This window comes from Aspergillus terreus, genomic scaffold, assembly GCF_000149615.1.
Source record: "Aspergillus terreus NIH2624 scaffold_1 genomic scaffold, whole genome shotgun sequence".
Classification (NCBI taxonomy): Eukaryota; Fungi; Ascomycota; class Eurotiomycetes; order Eurotiales; family Aspergillaceae; genus Aspergillus; species Aspergillus terreus.
This window is the reverse complement of record NT_165972.1, coordinates 2,453,616-2,475,237: the sequence shown is the minus strand read 5'-3', so window position 1 is coordinate 2,475,237 and position 21,622 is coordinate 2,453,616. Positions and strand designations below refer to the sequence as shown.

The 21,622-nt window shown below is 50.3% G+C and overlaps 9 protein-coding genes across 9 annotated transcripts; 5 read left to right on the top strand and 4 right to left on the bottom strand.

Moving 5' to 3' along the window:
* Positions 1-1,789: 1,789 nt before the first annotated feature.
* On the top strand, positions 1,790-5,837 carry ATEG_00881 (uncharacterized protein; the record flags this gene model as incomplete). The annotated part of the gene is made up of 2 exons (XM_001210967.1): positions 1,790-2,245; positions 2,379-5,837. The coding sequence occupies 2 exons, from the start codon at positions 1,790-1,792 to the stop codon at positions 5,835-5,837; spliced, it is 3,915 nt and encodes a 1,304-aa protein (XP_001210967.1).
* A 522-nt stretch (positions 5,838-6,359) lies between these two features.
* On the bottom strand, positions 6,360-8,637 carry ATEG_00880 (uncharacterized protein; the record flags this gene model as incomplete). Its single annotated transcript, XM_001210966.1, has 5 exons — positions 6,360-6,393; positions 6,674-7,581; positions 7,638-7,866; positions 7,928-8,156; positions 8,307-8,637. The coding sequence occupies 5 exons, from the start codon at positions 8,635-8,637 to the stop codon at positions 6,360-6,362; spliced, it is 1,731 nt and encodes a 576-aa protein (XP_001210966.1).
* A 598-nt stretch (positions 8,638-9,235) lies between these two features.
* On the bottom strand, positions 9,236-10,231 carry ATEG_00879 (NPP1 family protein; the record flags this gene model as incomplete). The annotated part of the gene is made up of 2 exons (XM_001210965.1): positions 9,236-10,092; positions 10,210-10,231. The coding sequence occupies 2 exons, from the start codon at positions 10,229-10,231 to the stop codon at positions 9,236-9,238; spliced, it is 879 nt and encodes a 292-aa protein (XP_001210965.1).
* Positions 10,232-10,934: 703 nt separating this feature from the next.
* On the top strand, positions 10,935-11,724 carry ATEG_00878 (uncharacterized protein; the record flags this gene model as incomplete). Its single annotated transcript, XM_001210964.1, has 3 exons — positions 10,935-11,387; positions 11,524-11,572; positions 11,675-11,724. 3 exons carry the CDS (start codon positions 10,935-10,937, stop codon positions 11,722-11,724), a joined length of 552 nt encoding a protein of 183 aa, XP_001210964.1.
* A 589-nt stretch (positions 11,725-12,313) lies between these two features.
* Positions 12,314-12,921, top strand: ATEG_00877 (uncharacterized protein; the record flags this gene model as incomplete). The annotated part of the gene is made up of 2 exons (XM_001210963.1): positions 12,314-12,650; positions 12,740-12,921. 2 exons carry the CDS (start codon positions 12,314-12,316, stop codon positions 12,919-12,921), a joined length of 519 nt encoding a protein of 172 aa, XP_001210963.1.
* Positions 12,922-13,731: 810 nt separating this feature from the next.
* Positions 13,732-14,605, top strand: ATEG_00876 (uncharacterized protein; the record flags this gene model as incomplete). The annotated part of the gene is made up of 2 exons (XM_001210962.1): positions 13,732-13,759; positions 13,839-14,605. The coding sequence occupies 2 exons, from the start codon at positions 13,732-13,734 to the stop codon at positions 14,603-14,605; spliced, it is 795 nt and encodes a 264-aa protein (XP_001210962.1).
* Positions 14,606-15,749: 1,144 nt separating this feature from the next.
* ATEG_00875 (uncharacterized protein) lies at positions 15,750-16,859 on the bottom strand (the record flags this gene model as incomplete). The annotated part of the gene is made up of 1 exon (XM_001210961.1): positions 15,750-16,859. The coding sequence occupies one exon, from the start codon at positions 16,857-16,859 to the stop codon at positions 15,750-15,752; it is 1,110 nt and encodes a 369-aa protein (XP_001210961.1).
* Positions 16,860-17,839: 980 nt separating this feature from the next.
* ATEG_00874 (FAD-dependent oxidoreductase) lies at positions 17,840-19,189 on the top strand (the record flags this gene model as incomplete). The annotated part of the gene is made up of 2 exons (XM_001210960.1): positions 17,840-18,799; positions 18,851-19,189. The coding sequence occupies 2 exons, from the start codon at positions 17,840-17,842 to the stop codon at positions 19,187-19,189; spliced, it is 1,299 nt and encodes a 432-aa protein (XP_001210960.1).
* A 623-nt stretch (positions 19,190-19,812) lies between these two features.
* On the bottom strand, positions 19,813-21,130 carry ATEG_00873 (putative C2H2 finger domain protein; the record flags this gene model as incomplete). Its single annotated transcript, XM_001210959.1, has 3 exons — positions 19,813-20,592; positions 20,649-20,788; positions 20,842-21,130. 3 exons carry the CDS (start codon positions 21,128-21,130, stop codon positions 19,813-19,815), a joined length of 1,209 nt encoding a protein of 402 aa, XP_001210959.1.
* Positions 21,131-21,622: the final 492 nt, after the last annotated feature.

Sequence of the window (21,622 nt, the reverse complement as noted above, 5' to 3'; positions counted from 1 at the left end):
TCAGACAGAAGAGGCATCCATTTGCATTTTCCCGATCTGGGAGATGGAGACAGACCATTCCTAGATCATGAATGCAATGATAGAGAAGAATCGCTGTATTTAGTTGTACCCTACTTGGATCAGGACATGCTCCTCTGTATTCTTTACAATCATGACACGACATTTGTATTATAAGAACAGTAAGATTATTAGGCAAGAGTCTATTTTTTTCTATCTCCTTACAAAGACTAGCTTTCTCTTTTAGATCTTGCTTTATCTACTATAATACAGTTAATTAAAGTCGATAAGTTTAAAACTATGCTGATCTCTCGGACAGTTGTAGAGACAGTTTCCGGTATATTGTAACCCTAACATAAAAGAAGACTAGGTAGCCTTGAAATCTCTGTATAATCCGTTAACTATTTCTAATATCAGGGTTTCCTTGCTTCTAAGTCCCTTTCATATTTTTAGTTATAAATTCTAGAAACTCTTTATAGAATTAGATATTAGACAGGGATACAGCTATTAGATAAATAGTAAGGAATCTATAACTAGTTAGTTTTCAGTCTTTAGCTCTAAAAGAGGTTTATACATAACTAACTTATCCAATCTCCGAAGAGCTTAAGCATACTTTCCTTTTGTGCGTAGGAGAACCGCTGGAGCTATCTTAGAGTTATTATACTTATCTAGATTCATTATATGATCGAAAATTGATACGCCTATCCTGCCATATTATCCACGTCTTAGTATGCAGTTATTACTCCGGAGCGGTATTGGTTTAAAGAGAGAGGGCCGACAACCTAGATATCAAAGTCTTCACGCTTATGGGGTTAAGGAGGTTGGTGCTACTTCTTGGACTCATTTGCGCAAATGTGATTTCCAAATAGCTTGGGTGTGTAGTATTCAGGTGAACAGGGGCCTGAAGTGTCCTAAAGGAACACTGAATAGGGCGGCAAGCCTCCCACGCAGCGCCTGGTGACTACCACCATACTTGGGGCTGTTGTATGTTTTTTTTTTTTTTTTAATCGCTTTTTGATTGTTCGTTATGGATAGTCACGTCCCTTGTTTTCGAAGGGGCCATCGTGAGACAAATGAGAAAGTATATAGTAAGATAGGTGAGAGGGACCCTGCATATCGCCGATGGCGGGGGACCAGCCCACGAATTCTCTCACACACACGTCTTTGCGGAAGCCAGGAAAGGACAGCTACACACAGCCCAAGGAATACAGACTGATCGCCCTTCTCAATACATTAGGAAAGGGAATTGGAGCGACAATCGCCAACTGGATCGCGTACATCGCCGACAGCTACCAGTCCCTTACAAGCCGAGAGACAGGTGGTTGGAAGCCTGCATCAAGAGAACACGCTATACACCTACTTCTCCAGTAGATCCACCGGGCATGATCCCAAGGCAAGGTGACATCCCTACTATTGCTCGACGTATCGGGAGCGTATGATAATGTTTATCGAGTGTTTCCTACCTATATATCGATATGTAGGTTTAATGGCGGTGTGACGTCCTCAACTCGTGTGTGCAAGATGTGCTTGCAATTGTGCATTTGATCCCAACAAGGACTAACTATTCTCCATTCCTTGCAGAATAGTTAGTCAAACCTACGTTTGCATCACAGTTACACTGCATGAATCCCTTGCTAGGTGCCAAAAGCGCCAGTCTCTGGCGGTAAGGTGCATGAGCTATGATTGATCTGGCGCTATTGGGGTATAAAAAAGCTCCCCACACCCTTGGCCATCAACTTCCATTCCAGAGCTCAATCATTACTCTTCCATATTTGGCAACTTGACTCCAATCATGAATTCGATCCGGAACCCACCCCGATGCTTTTTCCCAGCGTTGGCGTCCTTCGAGAAGTCTACCTCTACTGTCCAGGCAGTAGAAAACTCATACGGACGCGCATCACGGCGTCTAGAAAGCCTCGGACACCGCGTCCTATCTCAATGGTTTGAGGCTGAAGGAACGGATGCAATATCACTTCTGCGAGCGGCATGGGCCCTGGTGCTAAGGGCCTATACGGGAGCCGACCATGTTTGCTTCCAGGTTCATGGTCAGGACGACAGGCCGTACGAGGCTCATATAACCGGTTCAGTAGTGGTCCGTCGACTTCTGCAGAATGAGAACGATGCGATCGGTGGGTGTACGTGTAGAGGCATGGAGGCAAATGCTGGGGCTTGGGAACAAGTTTCCAACACCTGTGTTTTCGTTGCTCGAGACGCGGGTCAGACGAGCGATATCTTGCGAGATGAACGTGTACGTGACTGATTCCCTTGGAAAGAATAGTACAGCATGTGTGGGCCCCACTCACTCACTATCTTACTAGGTACCAATCGCAGTCTGCCTCGGTTTAGACCACGACGCTGACGTCGTTTCTTTATCCATCAAGTACAGCAAAACGCTGCTATCAGATGAACAAGGCCACGCGCTAGGGCATACCCTGCACCAAACCATCCTTGAGATCATTCAGAAACCAGGTGAAACCGTGGAAGATATGGACGTCTGTAGTGACGAGGATATCGATCGAATGTGCAGCTGGAATGCTCCTTTTGGATTGCAGTCGATGCAGGAACAATGTGCCTATGATATCATCGCTGCGCGATGTTGTGCAACCCCGGATGCCACCGCAATCTCCGCATGGGACGGTGAGATGACATTCGGCGAACTGGACCGGCGATCTTCTCTCCTGGCCCTGCGCCTATTGGAGCTGGGTGTTGAGCCTGAGCAGATTGTTCCAGTCTACTTCGAAAAGTCCAAATGGGCCGTCGTGGCCATTGTAGCTGTGGTCAAGACAGGGGCAGCTTTTGTTCTCATGGATGCTAACTTCTCCATGAAGATCCTACATCGAGTATGCCACACAGTGGGCGCGCGCGTTATAGTCTCTTCTCTCGAATGTCAACCCACCGCACAGGGACTAGTCGAGCAGGTGGTGTGTCTCGATTCCAGTTGGCCTGATCCGGAAACACTTCCCCAGTTACCCCAGCCGCGATGCACACCGTCCAGTGCGCTGTACGCTGTCTTTACTTCAGGCAGTACCAAGGGACCCAAGTGTGTCATCATGGAGAACCGTGCCTGTTGCGAAACAACTTTGAGGACAGCCCCCGCTCTGGGCCTAAATGAGAAGACGCGACGCCTGCAGTTCTCTTCATACGCCTTCACCATGAGTGTACGAGAGATATTATCGATGCTGTTCCTAGGCGGATGCCTTTGCATCCCTTCCGAAAGAGATCGTATCAACGATATTGCCGGGTTTATCAATCGTCACCGGGTCACGTTCGCCAATTTCTGCCCCTCCATCTCAAACATCCCAAGCCCTGACTCGGTGCCAAGTTTACGGACACTGATGGTTGGGGGTGAGTCCCCGGATCCTCAGTTCATTAAACTCTGGGCCCCCAAGGTCCGGCTGATCCTAGGCTTTGGAGCGACGGAGACAGCAGGGATTGCGTTAATGGTCGGAAACTGCCTCCCGGACCACGATCCACGCAATCTCGGCAAGGCTTGCGACTCTCGTCTTTGGGTGGTTAATATGGACAACCATGACAGATTGATGCCCATTGGCGCTGTCGGGGAGCTAGTGCTTCAGGGGACAGGCCTTGGCAGGCAGTACCTAAAAAATCCACAAGATACTGCTTCCCAGTTTCCAGATGCGCTCAAATGGCAGTGTCGCCTCGTCGATGGCCCAACTCAGAACTGCGGCCGTCTCTACAAGACGGGTGACCTCGTCAGGTACACTTCTGATGGATCGCTTATATACCTTGGACGAAAGGCGCAGGTTGTTAAAGCGAATGGCCAATTGATAGACGTCCATGAGATAGAGAACTGCCTTACAAGCTGTCGTGAGGCCCGGAGGCTCCAGATGTCGTGTGTGGCCGTCATCCCGGCCAAATCTCGCATGGATGGGGATTGCACTACCAAACTGGTTGCTTTTATTGGAGGTAGCAGACTTTCGCGGGATCACTCGATATTGGTAGATCGGGATGGAGCGTTGGAGGTTCCTAGAGACAAATGTTGGCAAACAGTCTCCGCCATTAGACAAGAGCTCAGTGTGAAGCTACCACCGAATCTCGTTCCCGCAGATTTTATCTTTATGCAGGATCTGCCCCGGAAATTATCAGGTAAGGTGGATCGCATTCCATTGCTAGAAAGAGCGGCTAGATGTCAGACTACACATGAGCACTGGATGAAGTGCAACCCTCAGCAGCAGCCGCTACATCATATCTCCGTCAAGTCTGACGTTACAATTCGCCCCCCGGAGAAAGCTCGCCAGCTGAACACGATGAAATGCATTGTAGCAGATCTCTTGGGGCTTGAGCCTGGAAACATTCATCCGAGCACGAATATCTTATCTGCGGGGATAGATTCTATGACGGCAATGGATGTGGTGAGAGCAGCCCGACACCAAGGGATCAAGACTACGATCACCGATCTTTACGATCACCCTGTTCTATCCGATCTCGTTGCGGTCTGCCACGAGCTTACTCCAGCCCGGAAGCTTGTCCAGAGGCAAGAAAACACAGTGGACACTCGTGAACAGACAACAGTCTGCGAGGAGTTGTGCACGGTACTACTTCCTCACATATCAGAGAATGTGCTTGAGATTGTCCACACGACGGCATTTCAAAGCTGGAGTCTTCACACTATGAACTACCGCTATCTTAGCATCCCGTTGCCCACCGAGGTCGACCGGTGCAGGCTCTTAAAGTCCTGTCAAGCACTGGTAGATCATCACTCCAGTCTGCGCACAGTCTTTCTCACTGCGACCAAAAATGGCCGCCAGGAGATAGTACAAGTTGTGCTCAAACGGATGAGGGTTGGATTCCAGTGCCTGTCTGCCGACAGTCTCGACCAGCATTGCCACGACGACTCGGCTGGTCTGGCTACTCCGCCTACCAATGGCTTGCCTCCGTTACAGATGCAGATAGTGGCACTACCAGATGGTACAGATACCCTCCTTATTCGGCATGTGCATGCTCAGATGGACGGCCTCTCCTGGGCGATTGTCTGCCAAGATTTATCCGCTTCATACAACGGCCAGCCGCTCGCTCCTACGACTCCATTCTCTGTGCATGCCCGTGTCGCACGGGACAGCAACGGGCCTGAAGCGTACGCAGTCTGGAGAAAGCTGTTAGCAGGCTCATCCATGACAAGGTTGAATAGTCGGTCGTCAAACATTGCGAAGGTCACACCGCGCCAACCGACCGCGGGACAACGCACAATAGACTCTCCTCGACTAATAACATCAAGCAAGAAGGTAGCTCATGTTGAGCTTCCTGCAGAATTCACACTGGCTACAATCGTGAAAGCGGCTTGGGCATTGACTCTCGCACGTACTTTTCCAGATGCCGCGCCCCGCGATATTGTGTTTGGCCAGGTAGTTAATGGCCGGCTGCTAGGAATCCCGCATGAAGATCGCATAGTTGGACCGTGTCTGAACATCATCCCCGTGCGTGTCCGCGTATGTGGGACCCTGACAAAATGGGCCCTTCTTAGCCAGGTCCAGCAGCAGCACCGTGATACGATCGAGTGCTGGAATACTGAATATGATCAGATCGTGCGTAACTGCACATCATGGCCACCGGGTACGCCATTTGGGAGCTTTGTCCGGTGCCAGAACTTCGATATGCATCCTGTCTGCCGTCTGGGAGACATTCCTTGCCAGATGCATCAGATTAAGATTCCGAATCAGCCGCGTGAGACCGCAAATGTCTGTGTGGTTCCCTCCGACTCTACACTGGATGTTTCAATTGCCGTATCCAATCATGTCATGTGTCAGAAAGAGGCAGACTCGATCGTCGGAATTCTATGCGATATGATCGCGGATATAGCCACTGGGTCAGTTAAGGAGTAAGGGCTTGGCCCGTCCTTCATGGTTATTTGACATGCAGAGTATAGTGTTGCAAAAACAGATCCGAACTTGTCCACTAGTGTAACATATTCATAATAAGAGCAACAAAATGGATTCAAGGTAGGTATATTTCTATGACCCTACACCCTGGCTTTCTTTACCAGCACCAGCTAATCCAATGTAACTCCTTCTCTCGAAATGCTCACCGCATTTGCATGAGTTGCAAACATGAGACTGTAGGAAGAACTATCGGAAATTGAATGATGGTGTCGATATGAAATTGATCAAGCCCCTACGCTTGCTGACTTCAATGAGTTTTTCCTTTGTTGAAAAGTCGCTTGCTAAACTGATCCGTTCATACCATCTCATGCAAGCACCTTCTTAAGGAGCCCTGCTCTTCATACATTCCTATAGTATTTGGTTTGCGTCGTCGGCGAATATCAATCGCATGTACACTAACATTTAGCAGAACAAGACTTTAAAACTTCAGTCTATACAGCTATAGATTCTATGCTAGTTTAATATTTAGAGATAGAGAGTAGAAAATAGAGCTTCCTGTCTGCCCAGCCGTATTTAAGCTACTTACTGGCTAATTAGTAGTTAGGTAGATAATTACTAGCGAATCCCGACTGTTATATGTTATTCTGTCTATTGGTGAGGTTAGTAGCGGTTAACACGTCCTGCCTCGCGAAAATCTAATAGCGTTGTTTGGTGTTTTGGCTAACCAAAAGTTACATTATGTACGCTCCCTTCTAGCTTTCCATCTCTCGACATCAGCGAAATATCGACCATAACGACTATCTTCCGTTTCAAGGCTGTCCACAGCAAACTCGCCATACCTTATAGCCTCTTTTATTATGTGGCCGTCCCTTTCCTTCTCGTACAATTCTGCCAGGAGCTTGCCTAGCCAATAATAATCATCTGCTCCTTGAGATTGGCCATATGTCAGCGAGGATTCCGCCCTTTTCTCATATTCGATCGCTCTTTTTAACAGGATGCCCTTCCTTGTCGACCGGTAGCTGTCGAGTAATTTTTGCGTCCAAGAGTTCAGTCTCATTGCCTTGTCCAAGAAGCTGTCACCGGTGGCTTTGACGGATTCCTTCGCGTAAAAGATTGCCTTCTTCAGTACAACCACCTCCCCTACTCCCTTCTCGTACTTTTCCCAATACAGCTCCGAGAGGATCAAACAATCCGGTGCCTTTCTAGAGTACTCGTGCCACATCAGGGAATAGAGCTCTTCCATAGGCTCTATGAGGCTGTCTGGTCCCTCGTCAGTTGCTGTTCTTCTTTCCTTTTTTAAACGAATCAGGTCATCTAGGATATTGACTAACTCAGCACGAGTTAGACCTTGCCTCCTCTTCATGAACTCGAGACGAGCAATCGCCTTGTCCAAGTCCTGAAGATCGTTCGTCTTTTGCCAACGAACACGAAGAAGAACACCCATATTCATATGATAATCCATGGATTCATCGTCTAGGCTGATTGCCTTTGCTGAATGGGTAATTGCTTCGTCGAAATCCGCAGTATAGCCATGTCGTTCGTACCTAGAGCCAAGTGCAAGGGCCAGTCGATTATGCTGCTTTGCGCGTTCCTTGCCATTTGCATTTGACTCCTCACCAACGACAAGGTTCTGGCTATAGCGCTGAACAAGTTGATTGAGATGTGTGTCATCTTCCGGCTCATATGGAGTGTAGCCAGATTTTTCTGCCTCTGATGCCTGGGTCATCATTTCCTCTTGGTCCAAAACCTTGGATACCGTTAGCATGATAATTTTTTGTTTTACCATTAATGGGGAAAGCGTACATTGTACTTTTTCAAGCTCAAATCAGAGACGACCTGGAACAGACTAAAACAGCCAACAAGGAATGGGATTAACTGGCTCGTGGACAGGATGTCATGTGGTCCCACTCCAGTCAACGAATTCCAGGTGATGCCGAGTTCAACGGCGAGTATACCTGAACAGATGCTGACAGCATAGAAAATTTGTGATACTGTTCGGATTTGCTGTTGATTAACCAATGGCAAGATCGGCCTTGAAGGTATTAGCATTAGAAATGCCAGTCTGCTTGCGTAAACCAAATGGCACAACTCACTTCACTGTTTCGTCAACCCAATACGACATCAAATCGTTTTCACTGATGGGGTAAAAGTTGAGATAGATCCACGACTTGACGGTAAAGTTGAAAGACGACTGCCGTTGATTGAACGTCTCCGGCTTCACGTGCAAGAATGAAACCTTCAAAGTGCGCAACAAGAAGAACAAAATATTCAGGAATTGCAACGCGGTGCCAACGCTTAGGAAGACAGCAAAGGTTTGAAAAGCTGCTTTTACACTGCCCAAAGCATTGGCCTTAAAGAGCAAAAAGACAAAGATTGGGCATCCAGATACATGGCGTGAGTTGATTCCATGAAACCAATACCAGCATAAATAAGCACAAGAAGCCGACAATAACATAGCTCTCAGCAACATACTCATTATAGACGTTACAGGAATAAGGGGCTTCCTTGTCTGAAATGTTAAGCGCAACCCAATGATAGGGAATACTGTCGCGAAATATGAAAGAAGGATATTAATCAATGGAATCATCTCTGCTGCGTTCATGGTATGCGTTGCAGTAACTCTGAGGACTGCAGCAAAAGTTGAAACAAGGAATATGCCGTTCGTCCAAAGCATGCTGAAAGCGGACTCGAGCTCCCAGCTATTCGCAATCCATGCAGCCGTCCACTGCAAGTAAATGCCGAGTCTGATGCCAAACCCATAAAGGTCTGGTGACCCATTGAAGTGGCAGGCTTCTCCCGACATCAGGGAGTTTGTAAAATTGGTTTGGTGGAAGCTGGCTATGACCGTCATACGAATATCGTCAGGGATACTTGAGCCATATATACCTTGCGCCTTCTCTGGTATCATGTAACAAAAGAGTCAAGCGATAGTAATTGACCTTGTCCATCGTGTATGGTGTTGATGGTCTTACCATGGCGTGCTGAAAGCTACACCTTGGCTGACACCAGCTGACCTGTCGACCGCCACAGACGAACTCTGGAGAAGCTGAGGAAAAGATGATCGACTTGGCGGGATCTAGACCCTGGTAAATGAGGCTCATGTGAACCATCGGATGACTCGGCCGATTCTGCACCTTCGATTCGAGTCGATTCGAGGTCGGGTTACTTTCGATGTTTGATTACGGTATACCTCTAAAAACCATGATTTGTCCTACCACCAGCCCCAGCAGAGTCCTGAAGTTTCAGGGTTCTCGGGAGCACCCGCAGGCGGAGCCGCCATCGGGCCGCGATTAGTTTCCGCTCGGCATACTCTGGAGTACACAAGAACACAACCACGATTCCAATTAACAACGGTCGATTTGATATTGGTACGAACCGGATAGCTATGGTCTATCTCAAATTCACGCCCCCACAGCCCACGAAGGTACCTTGGGCTCCCACGGGTTAAAATGCTCATTATGCCTCGCGTCCCACGGCATCCACTTATCCAGCTTCTCCCCAAGCCGATTCAAATCACTGTGCGCACTGCCCCAATTATTATTCAGCAGCTTCCGATTGAACTCGCAGGGCATCTTCTCCAGCGAAACAAGCGGCGCCCGAAACCACCGCCCGGTATCGTTCTCGATCTTATCGTCCTTGGCCTCGGCCTTGCGCAGCGAGTGCGTGCCCCCCGAACCGAGGTGGTAGACAATCTTCGGGTGCGAGCCCTCGAACCGGACCGTGGACCAGTAGTGCGTCGTGTAGTCGCCGTGCGCGGACCACGAGACGAAAAACACTTGGTCGTTGAGCGTCCACACGATGACGTGCTCCCAGTCGTGCTTGTGGGCGTTTAAAAAGCCAGTGTCGGTTTCAAAGTAGTACCCGTACAGATACGCGCACCAGCCGTGATTGCAGCGCTCCCGGACGTACGTCTGGCTGTGGTCTAGTCGGTCCCTGTTGCGGCATCCAAAGGGTGCATAAGGGCCGCCCGAGCGGATCCCAATCTCGCTCTCGCTGTCGCTGGCGTTGGCCGCGAAGACGACTTGCTCGTCGGTGCCGGCTCGAGGAATCGGCCCTGGGCCTGGAGGACGGGGTGGAGCGAGGGGCGGGTCGATACCAGCATTGACCTTGTAGTCTTTGCCGATGGCCGCAGTCTGATAGCAGCTGTCCTTGTCAAAGTCGAGGACGGGTTGGAACTTGATGGCGAGGTCGCTGGCGGTGTCTGGGAGCGGGGTGAGGAGCTCTGCTAGGCAGGTTCCTAGAAGCGGAATGAACAGAACTAATTGAAAAAGGTTGAGGGACAGCATTCTTGCGAGTGCTGAGGCTGGGAGTTTGGTCTGCAAGCTGAACTTGTAGAATCGTGGGTTTCTGAAGCGCTCCCAACCGCTTGATATACCATTCCACCTGCTGTCCTGCATTCGGAGACGCCATGCTTGTCGCCGCCAGCTGAATACGATTGATTTTGCAACGCGCTGCGAAAGAGGCGGAGCTTCATCTAACACACAGGCCGTGTTGGCGGAGATGTTACATTCAGCCCTAGCTACGTGGCTGGCCTCAAGCCCGACATTCCGTCGGCTATTTCGCCCTTTATGCATACATCAGCAGAGGTAATTCTAGACTGGCGTTCTCTTTGTCCATTCAGGGTCTTCAGGGTCCTTCCAGTAAGCGCCTAGAACTAGCCAAGAACTAGCCATATGTGTTCAGCTACAATTCCCCGGAGAGATTGTCAGCCCTAGATGCTTCTCAGACCCCCCCACGTCATCCTCGTATCGGCGGTTCCGTTTGCACACTTCGCAATTCGCAGCCAGCGCCACTACTCCAAGCAGTCATGGCATGATCATACAGCTGACAAGTACTGCAGTGTACGATGCGGTGAAATTTGGGGGAGAAAACAGCCGACAGTGCTGCACAGAATGCCGGAGAACCCCGACAGCTGAAATGCACTCCGGGCGTATGCAGGGTTTTCTGCTCCATAAATCATCCATTCAATATTACGCAGGTCTATAACTTGTCGCAGTTTCAGCGCCGGGTGCCCGATGAATGTTAAAGAAGAACCCTCGCCCGTTGTAATAGCAAGTGCTCTTGCTCATCCTAACACTGCCTGCCTGCTCCACCTCCAAAATGGCGACACTCAAACAAAGCAACATCCTCCTCCTCCTCACGAGTCTACTCTCCCTCCTCCACCTCGCGACATCACAAAGGACCCCCAACGAAAATCTCGTCCTCGCTGACTGCGGTATCGGCCTCGGCGTCAACGGCGGCTCCACCTCCCGCGAGATGATCTACTACCCCGGCGACGTCTGGACAGGCAACGGCGACGACACCAACAGACCGACAATGATGGTCAACGTCCCCTGGTCCGGTTCATATCCCTGGGGCCAAAAGGGCGGCGTGTCCGCACGCTTGCCCAACGGCGACGTATTTACCGTGCACATTAATCCGAGCATCAAGGACCCTATTGCTGCGGGCGACGCATGGCATATGTACGAGATGAATTTGCCACTCAAGTGCTATAGCTATCATAAGGATAAGGTTTATAAGCTTGATGATGGCAAGTGGTGCTCGAGTGCCTATGTGTGCAATCATCGGGGCACGCCCACGCCGCACGTTAAACCGCCTCCACCGCCGAACCCGCAGCCTGATCCCGTGAAGCCGAGTCCTGCAATTTGTGATGTGTTGAATAATTAATGTGTTGGCTTTGTTGAGGTAGGGGGGATTTGATAAGTATTGTTACTTGTGGAACAAGGTGTTGAAGCGTTGTATGTACCCACTCAATTCATATTTTGTCATGGCATGCAATGGTGGGCATTTGTAGTTCAAGCATTTGCTAGGTCTAATGTCGCTACTTGCTTTTCATCCAGATAAATGGGGCTTGGAGCGTCGGGTGAACGTGGAGGGGAATCTACCTTAGAGCACCAAGAAACCGTGCCATTAGTGGCCCTGAAGAGGTTCTGAATTCATTAGGATATTATGTTGCACTGCAGATAGGAAGTATATAGTACGAATTATAAGATTCTATATATCACAATTGTCAAGTTGGCGTACTAACTACAGCTACTGTTACGCAGGTCAGGATTATGTTCTCCTACTTACTGAAATGGGGTTGAATTAGGTAGTTGCATAGGTACAGAAACCACAGACAAAGAAAGAACAACAAACTAGCCACAATAGGAGATGTGCTCGAATTCGTTAGTAATTCGAGGACCCCAGCAGGCTGAATACGCTCTCTAAGCTGACTACGCTCTAGGCTGACTACCCTGTGAAAGCCGAATACGCTGTGGAGGCTGAATACGCTCTGGAGGCTGAATACGCTCTGATAAATCGATATCTAGAGGCTTGCAAGATGAAAATGTTACGACTGTAGATATATAAACCATCCTCCAGATCTCAGTCAAGAGTATCCTTCATTTACCAAAGTCGAACAGTTCCCCATATCACTGAAATCATTCTTTCGATCTTACATTTGTCAAAAGCTTTTTTGGTACTTTGAACCTCTGAAAATGCATTTCCCCAAGATCCTTGCCGCCGTCGCCGCCCTCTGCGTTCAAGGGAGCCTTGCAGTCAATGTCTTGACCTACAGCGGTCGTGACTGTACGGGGACGGTACAAGATGTTAAGGTCGATAATAATGCAGCCTGCTCTACCAAAACCCAACCATTCCAGTCTTACAAGGAAAATGGATGGGGAGAGAGGAACGGGCAGAGAATTGCGTTCTACAACCAACCCAGCTGCAGTGCGAACTCATTCTTATATGACACGTACTCTTATAACGGAGACTATTTCCACTCCAAGCAATGCTACAATATTGACGGTCATTCGCCTGTTTCGGTCGCCCGGGGTATGAAACTCTACTAGCTAGATATGTTGGTATTTCTGCCCCCATGAACACGTCTGAAGCTAGTAATTAACTTGGCCCTTTGGAGATAGGCATCTCGCGGCTCAACTCCTCTTCAATGCGGTTGTACAGCCTTCAATATTCATGCATGCCTCCGACAGGCATCCAACCTGCATACAGCAATTGGTCGATCTTTCTCTATACAAAACGCTCACGTAGGGGTCACCTCATCGAACTTGTGCAATCCTACGGTGATGAAGCTGTATCACAGTGATATCTGCAGAATCTCCACCTCTACTTCCTCTCTCGACTTAGTTCTTCTGCCTTTCTCATGTATTTAACCCAGTCGCTCGCTCAGCATTTCAATGTATCAGATCTCCCGATCCTTGCATTCTTCTCGATTCCCCTCTGATATGTGGTACTCCACGCTCAAGTCACCCCTTGACATCAACTACTATCCATCATGACGCGCTGCCCCAAGACAGTCCTTCGAAAAGTTCTTCGTTTTCCATCGCCAAGTGTCCTCCGATTTTCTATTCTATCACCACACCCGTTGCCTATTCTCTGTCCTCGCAATCCTCAGGCTTGTCTCGCGCGACCGAGTGCCCCTTATTCAACCAAAAAGTCTCATAACAAAGAACATTTAGGAGGCTGTCATTTCGAATACAACTGGATTGACGGCGCAGAGTCACTTGAAAATTACTGTCCAGGAGGTTTTCACCCTATTATGATAGGCGACGTGCTTCGCGGGCGGTACCGGATCGTTGATAAGCTGGGTTTTGGAGGTTACTTAACTGTTTGGCTAGCCCTGGATACTTGTCTGCACCGCTATGTTGCTGTTAAAGTCGGTACAGCGTGTTCTTCTATGCAAGAAACCAAGATTCTCCGAGCTCTCGCAAGCCCAGGACACGATTCTATCCCCATCCCATTAGATGAGTTTGAGCTCAATGGGCCCAATGGAACACATCTATGCTATACCATGATACCCGCGCAGTGCAATCTTCGAGAAGCGTCTTTCAGTCGCCTTTTCTCTCTCGAAGTTACGCGTGCGCTATCAGGCCGCCTCACACTGGTTATTGCTTACATGCACTCACGGGGCTACGTTCATGGAGGTGAGTGCTGCTAATTATCGAATTTCTTGGTGGCCCGGGTTTTTCTTTGAGATACTGATGCTTATGGTTCCTTCATCAGATATTCATCTTCGCAATATCCTGGTTAAATTGCCATCGGGTTTTGATCACTTTTCGGTTGAGCAGCTATATGAAGAGTATGGCGAGCCTGAGACAATTTCCATCACACGACGTGATGGGAAGCAGCTTCCACCAAATGCTCCATCGAAGGCAGTAATCCCTCTTTATCTTGGGAAAAATGCAGAGGATTTTGAGCTGCCTGACACGCACGTACTCCTCTGTGATTCTGGTGAGGCATTTGCCCCAGACCTGGACCCTCGTCGCGGTAAAGACTGCCACACACCGTTAGCAATGCGACCTCCAGAAGCCCAGTTTGAACCAGAGGCACCTCTCTCATATTCAGCGGACATCTGGAGCTTGGCCATAGCGATCTGGGAAATTCTTGGCATGCAGCCGATTTTCAGCACTTCATTTATGTCTGCAGATGAACTAATATCACAACAAATTGATGTGCTAGGACCTTTACCCTCGGATTGGTGGATGCGCTGGCAGGAGCGAAGCCAATTTTTTGACAGCAACGGGCGCCCAAAAGAGGGGCGCTATGTCTGGTCTGGAATTGAATTGGCTTTTGAGGGATGTGTACAGGAGTATCGACGAGAACGTGGTTGTGAGTTTGACAAGGAAGAAGCAACTGCCATCATTGATTTGTTTCGCCGAATGTTGGTAATTCGGCCCGAAGAACGGCCAACAATCAAGGAGGTCCTACAGTCGGAGTGGATGGTCAAATGGGCGTTGCCTCAATTAAAGCGAGATACGCAGACGATGTAGATAGGAACTTATTATCACCGCATTCTATGTGCTGCAAGCCTGAATATGCCAAGATCAATGCTGGAGGCTCCTTGGATTGCCGTAATAACGATTCTTGTCGTAGTGATTGTCAAACAAAGGGAGGGGGTCCTGGCCATGGTTATCGTGCAGCTTCCGAAGAGTCTCTGCGATTACTGAATCCAGCAGTCTTTGTCGACTGATCGTGGGTTTTCTTTTCGATGATAAGCGGAGGGCATAGACCGGTACCAGTGTCTTGCATTCGTGGGCGGTTTGGTAGTCATAGTCAGCATTGTTAAGGTCGACAACGAAATAGGAATGCTTGTCGGGGTGAATCGTGACCGCCAGCAAACGAGTCGTGTTACTCCCATGGCGCGCACGGAGACCATCCTGCACCTCCAAGGCAAATGGACGGATCGATTCTAAATAATCGTTCGGATCAAGAACCCTATTTGAGGTAACACCCAGTATTCGCATCGTTCCGGTAACATCCTCTTCAGGCAACTCGAACAAGACCTCCCTGATTTGGCCCAGGATGTGGTTGCGGATCTGGTGAATGGAGTCGTCCATGGATAGTAGAAGGTGTGAATGCGTGACAATGAATGGGGGTTGCGGACCTCCGCGTGCATATATATATATGAAAAGATGAAAGTCTCAATTCAATGAAAAGGTTATCCCCCAGTGCAAGGAGCGGTGAAGGTTTGTCGCCTTACATAGAGCTATCGTTGGTGATTCGCGCGTCGGGTCCTCGCACATGCCTTGCCGCTCAGCTCTCAGGAAAGGGTTGTGAAACTCGCAGTAAGGCCTCGCAATGTGGAAGACACTGAGGTTCTAGAATAAACAGACTGTTTATTTTGGTTGTTTCTTTCGGAGGATAGACTGCTCCTGTCGACCTGACGTCTCATACTACATTCCCAAGGCCATTGATCTAGATCTTCTCCAATTGCATAGGGCAATTGCCATGCAACGAATGGTTTTTCTATGAGCTGGCCCTGGCTGTCCAAGAGAACGGCATCTTCCCGTCTTCTTCAACTAGCCATCTGTCCAACCACTACCGGACAGTCCTACTTCCTAGAAATGGCAGTTATTCAGGGAAAATGTAAGAACGTGTCTCTATAGATGGCACGTTACAATATAGGAACCTCCATCAGCGGTCAAGCAGAGCCATCTTAATCACACTCTCCTCGGCCATTCGCCTCTGCACGAATTCCTCCATCTGCCCTCTCTCTCCCGGTGTCAACAGACCCATTCGATCTTCCACACCACCATTTCCATAGAGTCGACGATCAATCTTCGCCCAGTATATCTTATCAAAAGCCCAGCTTCTGCGTGAGACATGGGTAACCCAGAAGTCTCCGCTCACCCAGCTATCCTTCATACGGTCCGACAGGCGGTCAGCCTCGGAGATAATTCCTCGCTCAACAGTGACATCTTCCCGCATGCGAAGCTCTTCCAGAAACACTAGCAGACGTTGATCGTAGACGCGTGCCCAGTCGTCAAGTCCCCCTTCCCAGTACTCTGGGCGCTCCAGCAAGAGCCAGGACGGTGGACTGTACACGAACTCGGCAGGCGCAGCATATGAAGACTCCCAGTCTATAGCTCCAACCACAGCGTAGATGAACTGGGAATTTGCCAGGACGTTTGCCGGACGGAAGTCGTCACAAAAGAGCCTGAACGGGCCGTGTTCATGCTGGCACAGTCGATTCTCGCGTGCAAGCTTCCGGAACAGACATCGCGCAATGTATTTCCTTCTGCAGTCCTCCGCGGACGTAACGGCATTGTTGCGCTGGGACTCGAGGTGTGTCATGTGCATCTCGGCAAGCGCCAGGAAATAAGATGACGCTGTCTTGAACGAGGTCTGTGGTAGGAGGTGCGGAGGAAATCCACCCAGCTGGACAAGCTCGTTCATGTTGATGGTCAAAGGACGGTGCGTCACGACATATTCGCCGTAGTCGTCATCATCGTCTTTGCTTGATATGCAACCAATCTCGCGGAAGGGATACCTTCCCAGTTGCAGTAGAATTTCTGCCATTTGACTGTACACTGATCGCAGTCTGTCTTCGGTGATGTTGGGGTCCAGGATAGGTCTGTCGTTGTCTGTCCGGCCTGGAATGTTCAAAGCATCAACGAGGTCGGAGTCATTTTCGATATATTCCATGACGATGAATGGGCCCAAGCCGGCTGGGCTCCCCTCGGTCATCCCGTGGTAAAGGACGTGGGGAACACGAATTGAAGTATGCTGTTCAATGAACCGCATGACAGAGAACTCCCTCCTAACCTTCTCTTCTGGAAACACTGAATACCAGGAGCTGGGAATCTGATAATCGCCGAACCACTGTCGAGGAATTCCATGCGGAGTATGGCGTTGAACGCGCCCTTTTGTGGGGAAAAGAGTTCATCCGCAGGGCCTCCCCTATGCTTAATGATCAAGGCACCGATTTCCCTGAAGATGTGTTCATTGAAGAGTCTCTTCTTCCAAGCTGCAAAGACGGCATCGCATTGATCCCATGCGACCATCATCGAAACTCATACGCTCCTCCATGAAGATGGGTGACTGAGGGGGAGGATACATCGTGGACGAACAATTTTGTGTGTTGTCTAGTATTCAGTAGGGATAGGAACGATTGTAAGCAGTCTATTCCACCAACTGCTGTTTATTAACTAAGGGTTGAAGTTGTGACAATGACAACCCCACTTCTTATTACAATCAATAAGGTAGACCGCCCTGCCATCTATCACTCATCGAAAGCTACTAATGCACATGACTGTTCTCTGTCAATAACTGGCTTGGAATTTATCACCAAGTTCATCGTCATACTGTGAGAGACTGTCAAAGAATATCTGGGTACAGAAGACTGGCAGCAAGCTGGGTTGTTGATCGGTTGGTGGTTGGTGGTTGGTGATAGTGCTCACTTTCCAATATTTGGATTGACACTGTTCCGCATAGATTGAAGTCCTAAGAAAGGAACAAGATTAGAACACTTAAGTCAGTTGGTCTGAACACCCAGTCTCATGTCCTGGTGACGACAGTCCAATGAGACCCAACGAAATACGGATAGTTTAACATACTTTCATCCATCTGTAGTTCACCACTGGTATTGCCAGAGTCCTCAGCCACGACTCGTATTCAAGCATATCAAGCTCGTATAAGCATCATATCACCTCCAGCCCAGCTATAAGTTAGACCCTCCTCCCCATACCATATTCCACCCCAATACAACACATAACCCAGACAAAATGACCCCCCACATACTAATCATTGGCGGTGGCATCAGCGGCCTCGCCTCAGCCATCGCCCTCGTCCAGCAATTCGCCTCGCACACCAACCCACCCCAAATCACCGTCTACGAGCTGCGCGACGTACCCAGCACGCTCGGCGGCCCGGTCAACCTGACGCCCAAAGCGCTGCGCTGTCTCGACATGCTGGGCGTGCTCGCCGAGCTCACACAGATGCACGCCGGCTGCGAGGTCGACGCCATCCAGATATTCTCTCTGCGGACGGGCCAGGAGCTCGCCACCATCGACTACACGGGGCGCGAGGGGACGGGGTTTGGCGGGTACAAGGGGCGGCGGGTGAAGCGGTACGACCTGCTGCGGGCTCTGTTGCGGGTCGTGGAGCGGCTGGAGAGCGTGACGGTGCAGTATGGGAAGAAAGTCACGCGTGTGGAAGAAGACATCCAGGGGAAGAAGGTGCGCGTGCGGTTTGAGGATGGGACGAGCGCGACAGGTGACATCGTTCTCGGGTGTGATGGGATCCATTCGGCGGTGCGGAGTGAGTTTGTCGAGCCGGAGCGCGTGCCGTCGTACTCGGGGATTGTGTCGGCGTATGGATTCGTCGAGGCGAAAACTGTGCTGGGGGCGCAGGGCACGCCGTTCTTCAAGGATACGGCGCTGGCCATGTCGCGGTACGGGTCGACGCTAGCGACATTCTGCGACTATGACCGGGAACTGATCTATGTCGTGTTGCTGATGCCTGCAGAGGCGCAGCTGTCTCGTGAGGGATGGAAGTCCATGGGTCACGACCAGGAGATGGTGCGGACTGAGGGCCTTCGTAGAACGCAGGAGGCGGCGATCCCGGATCTTGTGGAGATGATCGAGGGGGTACAGGATTGGACTCTGTATCCAGTCTATATCCTCCCGCCGAACGGACGATGGTTTACCGATCGGGTCATGCTACTTGGTGATGCTGCGCATGCAGTATGTTGCCTTCTGTCCGGACAGGTTCAGTAAGCTGACTGGCTATCACAGATGCCACCAAAGGGCGAAAGCATCGGACATGCCCTCGAAGATGCTGTCAAATTCGCCCGTGTTCTGGGTCATTATGGGATTGAGGATCCCATTCGGAGCTTTCGTGCATATGAATCCGCGCAACGGAAGAAGATTGAAGATGCTTATAAAGTGTCTTCCAACGGGTGGATGTCGAATCATGATTTGGGGGCCATCAGAGCACGACTATTCGAATGGTTCACGCCGGTGTTCTTATGGTGGACACGAGGGCAGCAGGAGGAAGATTTCCTCGCGGATCCGGGTGATATTTCTTTCTCCGAGAGTGATGATGAAGTCGAAAACACCGCAAGGAACCCGTGAATAGGAATTAAATGCAAGTGAGTATGCAGTTGATTAATAACGACAATCTATCATACACGAAGCAGTGATCTACAAATGCAAGATTGGTATTAGACAGGAAATCGAGTACACAACTCGGCACAAAAGATTGTACACGACACGCGACAGGGGAATATCAGAGATTAGTGATATCAAACGGTGAGAAACAGCAGACAGGACAATGCACACAGAAAAAGAACAAGATACAGAAACCAGACCGACCATTGACCCCATTCCCAGAACCCCGTCCAACCTAGCCATGGTAACCCTTTTCCGCTCTCTATTGATGCTTCGTCCTCATCATATCGAACATTAGACAGGAACAAATAGAGAACAATCCAAACAATGGGACGAATCAGCTAGCCCGGACTCCTTCCACGCGCTTATGCCAAAGGAAATGCAAAGATAGTAACAAAAAACAACGGTGTATAGAGGAGACGAACAAAGACGCAGACACGATGCTGATGCGAAAACGAAGGACAAAGGAGATTGTACAAAGGAAATTATTTAACGATGGAGAGCTTTTGCTCGACTAGAGCCTGTGCTGGTACGACGATCGGGATCTGCACCAAGTCATCGGTCCTGCCGTCATTGCTTGTGAGTCCTTAGACCGGGGTCGACCAGGAGTTGTCGCCCATTTTGGGCTTCATTTCGTAGTTTTCGGGTTCGGTGCTGGTAGGGCGGCGGCCCGCAGAATGGGAAAAGTACATGTGAGGAGGCACTGAACTCGGATACGCGGGAGCACCAGGTTCCGGGTACGGAAAGTCATTCGCCGAGCCCGGGGATGGGATGCTACCATGCGAAGGGGAAGCCCAACCCAAGGTGGGCATATGGGGACTTCCGCTGACGCTGTTGGGGCGGTGATCGTTGTTCGCCGGCGGCTCAAGCGGCTGAGGAGGCCCATATCCAGTGGGGTGAGAAGTCATCGAAGGTCGGCTGTGGGGAGCGCTACCGAAGCTGGACAGTGAAGGAGAGGTCGCCGTTGGTGAAGCACGAGGGCTCGCCTGTGAGAAATCCCCGCGAACATGAGGCGGGATAGAGCCACTGCCCATGTAGTAATCACCGGTCGAACGAGGCATGTTTAACGGCGGGAGTTCACCGCCAGCCGAGATCCCTGAATGCGCAGGAGATGGCGTTGAATGGACCGATGCGTGATCCGAGAACATGGGTTCGCCAGGGCCCCTTGAGCGCTCTTTGTTCTGCCGAAGATTGGCTTCCGTTTCGGCCGCGGCCTCCTCAATAGTCCCCGTATGATGGTTTTGATGACGCGTCAGCGTGGTGCGACGGGTGAAAGTCTTCTGGCAATTCGCGTATGGGCACTTGTACGGCCGCTTCCCGGAGTGAATTCGACGGTGTCGGGCGAGGGAAGACGAATCACTAAAAGGCTACGGAGAGGCGTTAGCTATGCGAATGAAGTTTTGCCTCATGGTCCATGGCATACCTTTCCACATCTTTCACACATATGCGGTTTTTCGCCGGTATGAACTCGCGAGTGCACAGTTAGCGCCGATCGCTGGATAAACTGCTTGCCACAGCCGGGCCAGTCGCAGGCGTGTGGACGGATGCCGGAGTGAATGCGCTCTAGTCCGGTCAGTTGGATCGCTTCTCTGATATCAACAATCGTAGTTTCTTACCATGTCTCGCGAGGTCGCTGCGCCGAGCGAACCCCTTGCCACAGGTTCCGCAGTGGAAAGTTTTCGGCGGAGGTTCGGTCCTGGGGGGCGGAGCCGCACCGTTGTGCATGGGCGCACCGCTCGCGTATCCTCCGGGGACATACGGGGTTTGCATGAGGGGCATGCCGGGAGCTGGATGGGATTGGGGAGCGTATCGCACGTCTTGGGGCATGCTCGGCAGAGGGGCGTGCGGAGGGTACGAAAGGACCGGTTGATCCGCACTTTCGGTCACGCCGGGCTCCGACTTCATTTTTGGGGTCGGGGGGTTGTCCAGACTTTGGTGGTTTTGCAGAAACTGCTGTTGATCGAAATCGACCATGGCAGCAGAACCTTTTCTGTTCAAAATAGTTGTGATGTCCATGACCCGACTCAGCGGGAGAGCTGAGGGACGGTTGTCAAGGACGGCTCCGAAGTCCGGGAATTGTCTGAACACGCAACCGCAGAATAATCTCCACGGCACTATCACTCGAGCAATTTGCCGCGGGAGGCAACGCAGCTGGCGACGTTGTGTGACCGACAGACAGCTAGGAACAAGGCAGTCAGCGCAAGTCTCGAACGGGTCGACATCGCATTCCCTAGAGCGATCCCAGGACGGCGATTTCTTTCAAAGACGGGTCAATACGGACTCACTTGTTTCAAGGACGAGGGGAGAGATCGACCCGCGAAAGAGTGTAACGTGAGCGAGCTAGCCGGAGTTTGGTAATCAGGAATGTGAGCAGGGGATGACCAAATCCCGCTGTCG